General features: G+C 37.0%; 1 protein-coding gene across 1 annotated transcript in view; it reads right to left on the bottom strand.

Annotated features, from left to right (window-relative positions):
* Positions 1–834: 834 nt before the first annotated feature.
* Positions 835–10,517, bottom strand: part of HELZ (helicase with zinc finger) — a 142,264-nt gene continuing 132,581 nt past the window's right edge. The window contains exons 30-31 of the mRNA XM_065415542.1: positions 8,219–8,471; positions 835–2,061 (exon numbers count right to left, since the gene is read on the bottom strand). Coding sequence (XP_065271614.1) covers positions 1,730–2,061; positions 8,219–8,471 — 585 coding nt within the window. The 3' untranslated portion in view covers positions 835–1,729. The remainder of the gene's footprint in view (positions 2,062–8,218; positions 8,472–10,517) is intronic.

Below are 10,517 nucleotides of genomic sequence, written 5' to 3'. Positions count from 1 at the left end.
CAAACACAAAAATTTATTATAACCAGAACAAAAATCTGATTGAATACAGCAGCAAGCACTGCTCATCAGCACAGTCTCTCACTGACAGCTGTAAAAGTCTGGAATTAACCCTTATGCTTTCCAAGTAGGGGGTGGAAGAGAAGATGTGCAATTCCAATGAGAAACACGAAGTTAAAGCCCCCACACAACTCTGAAATTGTAATTCTGACATCTAATGGAGGAATATTGTAAATCAATCAATCCCAGTCTTGTGAAAAATCAATTATGTCCCAGATTTAAAGAGATCTCTTGAAGTGTAGAAGGCGGACTACCACCTCCAGAGAAGCTATAAAGATACACCCCTTCCATTTCAAAATTATGAACAATGTGCAAGACCAGAATTCCTAACGGATAAATTTTATCCTTAGAGCTTTTGTCCAAAGATTTCTCTTTCATCTTTACACACGTTGTAGAATTCTCTTTCTATATGTTGTCCTAAAGGACTAGGTTTGTGGAGATCTTGAGTAGAACTCATAGATAAACAAGTTGGAGATCATTTTAGTCCCAAAGAAGATTTAGATAAATTTGGATACAGCTTTCACAAACATTAAATCTCTTCTTTAATGATGTTCCTCAAACAAAACAGTTAGCAAAATATTTGAATTTCTTTGTATAATGTCACATTTTAATGTAAACATCAAATAATGTACCAAAAGTTTTACTGGAAGAAAAAAAAAACCCCAGAAAAAAAAATAAACAAAACAAAAAAACCTTAAAGCGGCACAATTCTTTATCTTTATACCACTGGCGAAGGGGAGAAAAAAGCCAGATTACAAACATTTACACATGCATAGTGGAAAAAAAACAAAAAACCAAGTATTTTACTAAATTCACGCATTTTTTTTAAAATAGTTATTAAATCTACTAAGCACCAACATACCTAAAAATTTATTTTCAGCTTCATGATTCATTTAAAAAACCTATCAAATTAACCTTTCAAACAAGCTTAAATTAGTAGCTTGTCCAAAAATAAAATGTAGAGCATTTTTTTAAGTATACCAATGCTTTTTATCTGAATGTTTCCAAACAATGGCAAGTGTCTGCAAAGAATGCCTTTACTTTACCCTACAGTGGATGGAGAATACAATACCACATCATACAGAATCTAAAACTATAAAAGTCTCAGAATGCAGCATCCCTTCACAAAAAAGCTGATAAAACTGAAAGTATTTATAAGATGCTGCACCTTTATTTAAAAAAAAATTAAATGAATTTAAGCAGAAATAACATACATTTTTACATTAACTGGCCATTTCTGGTACAGAAACCCAGCACAGTATGCTAATGTTATTGAATAAATGTAATTGCTACTTACAATTTCTTTTTAAATACAATTTAGACAAACTTTTTTTTTATTTTTATTTTTTTTAAAGTTGCACAGTTAACCTCTTAGCTGCTAGCTTAATGCAACACATTGGTAACATTACACAAATTAAAAAATAATGTGTGTGTGTGTGTGTATGTGTGTGTTCTACATAAAAGCTTTCAAAATTCCGACCCACATCAAAAAATGCAAAATAATGGAATATAATTAAAAAATTAGTTGCAAGTCTAGCAGCAAAGCAATTAAGTGAGGATATATTTACTAATATAAACAAAGGGAATAGTTGCAACTACAGGTGAAGCCCCAACTATCTTAGATCTACTGACACAAATAGAAATTAAATTCTCTCTAAAAAAAATAATCTGATTATTTAAAATAGGAGTAAAAGCCATTGCTACCTGATGAACTACCTAGGCTAAGTTCCTGAAACAAAGACAAAGGGTCACTATTCTTTTTTGCCTGCTCAGGAGGAGGTTTGGGCTTTGGCGGAGCCCGCAGAGCACTTGCGTAGGACATGGCAGGCTTGTTCCCGCCAGCATTCTGCTGGCTGTTGCTGTTTGATTCGACGATCTGCTTGTTGGGCATAAGGGGTGGGAACTGGCCGAGATGCTGAAGCATGTTGTAGTTGAAGGAATTGGACAGCTGTATGTTTTCAGCTTTCAGGTGATCCTCTGGGGGTTTGACTGTCTTCGGTGGAGCTGGAAACAGAACACATAAAGCCGGTTTAACTAAATAGCCTTCATAAGTGAAATCCATTTGCTGATGCCCTCATACACAATGATAAACTGACATCCAGATACTGCAGAACCTCAATATGAAGTTAAAATGACAGAAGGCTTGAGATCAATATCAGATTTCTTCAGGGCCTCTTTTCAAATGATTCTAGCTTCAGACTTTTTTTCCCTTAGTCCTCTCTTTTGTACAAGCAAATAAACCCATATAAGCCTCACTATATCCACATCTGTAGGAGACAGAGGGACTAATCCCACTGGGAGTAAGGACTGAGTAAAAACTGAGTGGGAATGTAAGGATTTAGACCCTACAGATTATGTACCCGAACTGAAAAAATCTGACACAAATAACTTCAGCATAAATGTGAATACTGAAAAGGTGCTGCTAGTTCGAAAATCAGGTAAAAATAAGATTTTAGTATCTATCCTTCATAGATTTACCATGAGCCAATCTGATTCCAATGATGGCTCCATCCTGCAAAGCGCTGAGTTTTCTGGACTCAATCCAGTTTAAGCACTTGCTTAACTTTAATAGCAGCCAGTGGGGCAACTTGCATGCTTAAAGTCATGCACCTGCTTAAGTGCCTTACTGGATCGAGGTCAGAGCACACAGTATTTCCCAGGATTGAGCCCTGAGAGAACATTACTTTTTTCTTACAGATTTCCAATGGGTTTAGAAGACCTCTTTTCATGTCACACATCTTCAATGTAGTTGTGTCAATTTCACACCTGTAACATGCCAGGGGCTGATCACACATTTCTCTGGTTCCTTCTTTTCGAAATTCTTTATAGATCAATTACACTAATTCTCCAGTTGCAGCTTTAGATTCCCTCTGTGCAGGAACAAAAACCTTGGGTTGAATTCTACCTTGAGTAACATAGGCAATAGCATTACAAGGTGTAACTGAAGGCAGAATTTAAGATGAAGGCATTCAGTACTAGTATTTCTATGTGTGTGTTTTTTAAGTAAGAGGACATTTTAGAAACAAAAAATAAAATAAGACATTTCAATTTAAGTGGAAGCTAAAGAATATTTCCTGATGGCCTAAAGCCCAGTATCTTGCAAACAGTTATACAATGAATTCTGAGCATGCGAATAATCTCAATGTCTGGCACAGTGAAGTTCTGGTCCATGACTTGGGCTCCGAGCACTATGGTAATACAAATATTATGATTTATTAATACTCATGTACTTTAACTTAACATGCGCATAAGTATTTGCAGGACAGGGCCTAACAGCATAATTGAATGATGTGTGGGGAAATGTGGGTCTCCTTTTTCTCCCATTTTGCAAAATTATTCACTACTATTAGCTAACTCTTATCCTGAAAACAAAGATATTAAAAATGAGGAATTATGCGTGAGCATAATAGGTCAGATATAAATATATCTTACTGTAAAATATATTCTATATTTCAAAGTTGGGTACGTTTTACAATGATACAATATTTTGTTATACCAGGGTATGGTAAACCAAATCACTGCTTTAGATATTCAAAATAATTGAGACTCCTTGTTTTAAAAGGAAAGGGTTAACTCATTTGCTGTACAGACGCTCCTCGAGTAACATAGGCAATAGCATTAAATAGCATTTAATAGCAATAGCGAAAAAGTTCCGTAAGCTAGAAATAGGAGGTTTTTTTGTTTGGTTGGTTCGTTTTTTTGGTGTAATGGTCGGAGATACGTTTCTGACTTACGCAAAATTCGAGTTACGCAAGGCGTTCCGGAACGGAACGCTTGCGTAAGTCGGGGAGCGTCTGTACTGTTAAATGAATCATCCAGAATGAAATATTTGTGAACAAAAATTAGGGTCTTTTATATTCCATCACTCGTGTGAGTGGCTATCAGATTGTCTTGTCTGAGTGGCCATCACATACACTTAAAACACTACTGAAAGTGAGAAGCAGAGACAACAACATACTGTTGGAACAAGGTGAATATTGAGAGCTGCCCAACTTACGGTCAAAATGATTTAATAAGAGACTACATTAGTCAAAAAGCTGTACCTCACAATTAATCTTTCCAGTTTTTGACTAAAATAGTCTCTTATTAAATGACATTGGCTTAATATTATTACCTATTTTAGGCAATGTTTATACCAAGACCTAGAAATTATTTCTGTTTTATGAGCGCTGGCATTTGTAAAAGCCCCTTTTACAGGGCAATTAAGCAGTGGCAATTATTTTCCTTTTGTATTACACGGTTATAATTTTCCTACTCAAGGCACCACAAGTCACAGAGTGTTGCCATGCACTGGGAAACAGTGTCTGCCTTTCACCCAGAGAATTACTAAACAGATTATATTTCACTGTTTCCCAAGTTTGTAAGATGGCTTCGGCTCCTTTGCTGTGATGAGTACTATACAAATAAGGTATTTTCATAGCAACAAATCCCTTTAAAAACACCGTGAATGATCTTGCAGATCTGATCTGTTGTACAGCATAACTTATGCATATTGTGTGATTTAAAAGGATGCCCAATCACCATTTGTTTTCAATCTACTGTGTTATTTTAAACTTATTTTTGTAACTTGCATAATTTTAACCGGTGCAAGACATTACTTTCTAACCCAATCATGTTTGCGATAGTTCCCCCTTTAGGGGCACAGTACTATAGTACAAGTGCTACTGTTTAGGGACCTCTATATTAGTGCTTTTATCTTCAGTCAAAAGGAGACCAATTTCCTAATCTTGCTGTACACAGGTCTAGTGTGATGAACGGCAGGAGAGAGATCACTTGATCATTACCTGTTAGGTTCACTCCCTCTGAAGGACCTGGCATTGGCCCCTGTCAGTAGACAGGATACTGGGCTGGATGGACCTTTGCTCTGACCCAGTTCAGCCACTCTTATGTTCTCATGAGCTATCACCCAGAGGTAAATGATACAATCCATAAACACTGCATGTTAAGGCAATAGCTTCTATATCATCAGGAAAAGCTGATTACATTGTCAGTAAACTTAATTCTGTGCTATAAGGTCAGAATGCCTTGGCTCTTACATACCAAGGGAGGATGTATTTATTTGTGTGCCACAAGACACATTTCACATTAGCCCAATGTTACCTTATAAGGTCAAAGAAGTTGTTTCCCAATCTGTTTTATATGTAGGAGAGAAAACCTGGGTTAACTATTAGGGAAAACTATTATAAGAACAGGTAGGCAAGGCAACAATCTGCTAAGGAAGGAGAAGCTGTGCAATCAGTAGGAGAGACATTCAGGACTAAACAAGTCACCCATCTTCTATCAGTTATTCACACTGATCCTGCCATGATGCCCAGGGTGGACTAGCTGACCCATTAGAGAAAAGATGCTTCATGTTGGGACCTATGCTAATTCAAACGCTCTTTATCCAATGAGACAAATCTCCCAGGGTGGGGAGTGTATTTCACTTTCCTTCTCATTTCATAGCTTAAACAGGCTAAAATTAAAATTGACAGCATCGTACATAACACATTCACAAACTGAAACTCAGACTTCTGATGCAACCCAACTAATTATTGATGTTTTAGACTGAATGCACTCTTGTTAATTGATATGTTCTTGCTCCATATTTAACTCCTCCTGCAACTATAAGAAAACTGTGCTTTAAAGCGACGAGTATGAAACTGCTCTCAAGTGAATTTTCTGAATCCTAATGAAGTATCTTACTTTTAGCCGGGGAATTCTGCTGCTGTTTTCCAGGAGCTAAGAAAACTCAGCCTTTTATTTGGAGGATAATGATATAAATGAAATCTAAATAATGCTGGTGATGGGAGGTGGGCATATTTTGTAATTGTTTCCTTCTTTAAAAATTAAATGTTAATTTAATGAGTTGAGTATACAAAAACACCAGTGCAGGATGATTATCGAGTACAAAGAAATAAGAACACAGATCAGCATCATATTAGAAAGGCCACAGACACCTCCTGAACAGGTGTGTTTTTAACAGAAAGTTTGACAGACAGACAGACAGACAGGACAGACAGGGTTACTAAGCTTACAAAGAGGAAGCAATGTAAGATTAAAGAGAGGCCAGATAAGAATGAACTGTAAAAAAGGCACCCAATGCAGAAAGAAATATGTAATAAATACCACTGATAACTTAACCTATGCTCAGTCTATCAAAAAAAAAAGTCATATGCAGCAGAATGTATGTCAAGCCTCTCGAACAGCCTAATCACTAACCACTAGTACCACAATGGAGAGTTAAGATTGGACTAGAATTACCAGGCCTGAAAACTATAAACATAGAAAAACTTAGAAGACCTCAAAAGTGGATTGCGTTTCTTTACATTAGTTGTTACACATGATAAATTTATGTGTATGTGTATTTATTTATTCATTCATAAAAATGGCTTCCATGCCCAAGGAGGGAAACATGTTTGTATCAAATGGGGGGAGGGATAGCTCAGTGGTTTGAGCATTGGCCTGCTAAACCCAGGCTTGTGAGTTCAATCCTTGAGGGGGCCACTTAGGGATCTGGGGCAAAATCAGTACTTGGTCCTGCTAGTGAAGGCAGGGGGCTGGACTCGATGACCTTTCAAGGTCCCTTCCAGTTCTAGGAGATAGGATATCTCCAATAATTTAATTTAATTAAAAAAAAAATACTGATGCTAGTCTAACTTGCCCAATTGGCCTTAGGATTTATCCGTTGGTAGCAATAGATATGTGAGGTACATTTTATATATCCCTATTTCCTTGGAGGATTTTGTTTAGAGCCTTACTCTCAACGTTTACACGAAATCAATGAAATGTGATACATATTGATCCCAACATAGTCTAGCGGGAATTTCAGAGCTTTCATTGCATCAGCAAACCAAAAAGCCTAGAGCAACATCAGATCTGGATGCCACTGTGGTAAGAGAGAATACAGTGAACTTGGTGCCTTATTTTTCCAGTGCAAAAAGGAATATCAATATTTTAAAGGATGTGCCCTAAACATGCAAAGGCACAACCCTGACGCTAACCATGCTGCAGTAACAGACGGTATAATATTTCCAAGACTGTTTTGGAATATCAATATTTTAGCATTCTGAAAACATAAAATGCATGAGAGGAAAGTCATTCTAAAGCACTGCAGTATGAGGCTTTTTTGTTCACTCTCTGCTGACTTTTCTTTTTGTACATATGCCATTAATTTAAAACACCTTAGTAACTAGTGCACCATGAAACTGAAGGGAAGCAGAAACGGCATGACACTGCTGGTTTTAAGAAGTTGACCAAATACAAATAGGTCTTTTAAAGATAATAAACAGTGGCTATCAATAAGAGTTGTTAATACTTAAATTAGTACAGAAAGTTCAGGTACATTAATACTGATAAAACTTTAAAAAAAAAAAAAAAAGATAGCTTGTTTTTTATGTGAAATAAGTATGGAGAAAAAGTGCCCATACTGGCAGACTTGTTATTTGCAAAGTAGCAGAGTAAGATTCCCTACGCTGCCCCAGCTCTGTTCTGGAGTGACCACTTCTAGCAGTGAAAAACTAGTTCGGTGTACATGCTAAATCAGTCTCCACTAAGACTGCCAGCAAGGAAGCCAGTTTCAAGTGTGATTCTTCTGTGATGTACCCATGTCTATCTGTCAATGTGCTACTATGGCCTATATCGCTGATGTGTTTAAGCATGTGAGTTCACTAGGAAATGCACTGAGATCTCCAACTCAATTCCTATAGATCACCGTCAAAATCTGAGATGGTGACAGTAACAGGAACCACGGCTTTAAGGTGAAACAACATATCTCACACCACACCGCTTTTGTCACCAGGTCCTCTTAAGCACAAGCTGGCTGAACTTGAATCAACGGAGGAGAATGTTTGAACTTAGTAAGATTTCTGGAAGAGAGTGGAGCTATTTGGAGGAAATGCTTCACAGCATTCACTTCTCAGTCACGTGCAGCAGACCAACCTGCTAACTACCTGAGACAACAGTATATGAAAATATGAATATTGTTGTGCACAACAATTAAAAACCAAAATAATGAACCCTTCAGAAATATTTTGCCTAAATTCACTTCAAATCTCTGCAGACAATACATACACGTTGTGAAGAGCAGCTAAGCCTCATTTAGAGTTTGTCACTCCAGCCCAAGCAGTTCACTCCAGTAAGGCAAGTGGAGGGATTTAGAAAAAAAACAAACACTACTTACCTAACAGTTCTCTGGGTGGTACTGCTCTGTTGGATCCGTTGCATGGAATGTTCTGATATGGGGCAGATGCGGTGGAGTTTACCCACAACTCAGGCGATGAATAGTTGAAAGAAGACTGGTTATTATGGTCCTGAAGCTCTTTACACTGACCAAGATTGTCTTGAGGAGTGTTAAAATCTTCAGAACAAGCCTGGACTGAACTAGAGGAAATTCTTCTTTGGTACAACGGCCTGCCTGGTCCTCTTGGTTCATACTGCATTAAAAAAAAAAAAAGAAGAAGTTCTTTAATTCACTGGCACGCGTTATGGCAATTTCCCCCCTACATCTCTCTTATAAATGTGAAAGTGCCTTCAAACACGAAAAAATCTTAAGAAATTCCCGCTAGTAATGATAAAGACTGTTAATGATAAAGAGCAACAATAACTTAAAGCATGTACAAAGAGGGTATAGAGTTACGGTTGAGATTTCTTGATTTGTAAATACTTGATATCTCAATCTTAACGTTAGTTTTCTTTTGCACAGTATCTCTCTATAAACACGCAAATTTAGTCTCCAACGGGTTAAATAAGGGAGAGGGGCATTTACATGAACAGGTGAAAATGCTCAATTACAACGCATAGAAAATAACTGTCAGGGTTGACCTCTGATTTCTACTATAACACATGAATGACTGCATACCAGGATTTGGGCAAGTATGAGGTAATATTTATATGCTGGCCTTTGCATGAAAATATGCACACAGAGAACAAATGCTTTGGAGAACTGTTTGTTATCAAGGGGAATAATGCAAAGAATTTTATTTGAAAACACAGAAAAGACTTGCTTCCATTGATCTTGCAGGCAGTGTAGATGAAAAAGACAGGAGATGCATTAACCCCTTGGTACCAATAGTTGAGATTTAAGGACGCTCTAAATGCTTGGGCAATTCAGGGCAGACACCCTCTGTTACGGTTTAATGCAAAAGATAAAGTTGAAGCAATGCAGAAATTATGGTCATGACTGAGTGAAAGAAAAGGGAGAGCCTTATTTTGCTTTAAGGTGGACTCTAATGGTCATTTGGGGAAAGACAGGTGTCCCACAGTTAGTTACCCTTCTCTGCTGGTGTGAACTTGTCTAAACAAGGCAAAGGTAAAGTTACTTCTAGATGAGGGCAGAGCAAACAGTGTGAAAGTGGAGATTTCTGCAGGGGACAAATATGAACTGAGAAAGGCACAAGGTCAAAAACTGTTTTGAAATCCAGGCACCTTGTTTCACATTTCCTGGTAAGAAAGCCCCATTTTGAGTAGAGATGCAGAGAGCATTTGAGCAGAGACGCTGCACACGGAGATGAAAAAACAGCTTTAAATAATTAGCCTGATATTACTATATTCCACCCCAAACAATCAGTACTAAAAGACCAATAAGATTCAATGAGAAACTGCTATCACAATAGTAAGTAGAATAATACTAAGTATATAATAGAAAAGCATGAAAATACTAACAATTTTATTTATAAAGCTGAAATTATAACAAATGAAATAAATCTTAAAATACAAACAGAACACCTGACTGCAAGCAATTTGGGGCAAGGACTGTCATTTTCTATGTGACTGTACAGTGCCCTATCTAACTGGCCTCCAGGCACTACCACAATTCAAATGTTAAAAAAATACCGGTAGTAATATAAAAAGCCAAATAAGAAGACTGCACTGAAAAAGGGGGAGTGGAGGGAAGTATGCATAGAGTGACAGAGATTAAGGACCTAATATTTAAAGGGACATTTGCTGGCATATAAAGGGAGACCAGGTAAATAACTGTGTGTGCAAATATATGGTCTTGACTGAGGCCATTTTGATCTAACTACTGTATCTGATTTGCAGGGAAGAGTAGCTGTGTTTTAAGAACCAGGCTCTATCTCTGAAATATGTTTAAAACATATTTAGTTTTCACAAGCTTTTTGTAAATGGAGAGACAATGACCTGAGGCAGATATTGGAGAATAACTGATCAGTAGAGACAACTTATTGTAAAATTCTTTGATTGTTAAAAAGAGTAAGATGGTCTTGAAGGGAAGTTTTCTTCCAAAGCCTCCTCTGGCTATAGCTTTTGGGACACAGGATTTTCTCTGATTAATTTGCTTTAAAAAAAAAAAAAAAAACACCTTTTTAAAAGGTTTTTCCTTTCTGTCATATTTTTATTCCATAAAATGTAGTATTGTAGCACACTGAAACATATATTGCTCCCAATGTATCTGCTTGTGGGCACATTCAGTATGACTGGCAGATTAAAGAATAAAATGCTAGCAAAATACTGAACATATT

Source organism: Emys orbicularis, chromosome 13 (assembly GCF_028017835.1).
Source record: "Emys orbicularis isolate rEmyOrb1 chromosome 13, rEmyOrb1.hap1, whole genome shotgun sequence".
Lineage (NCBI taxonomy): Eukaryota > Metazoa > Chordata > Testudines > Emydidae > Emys > Emys orbicularis.
This window is presented reverse-complemented; position numbering and strand designations above follow the sequence as displayed.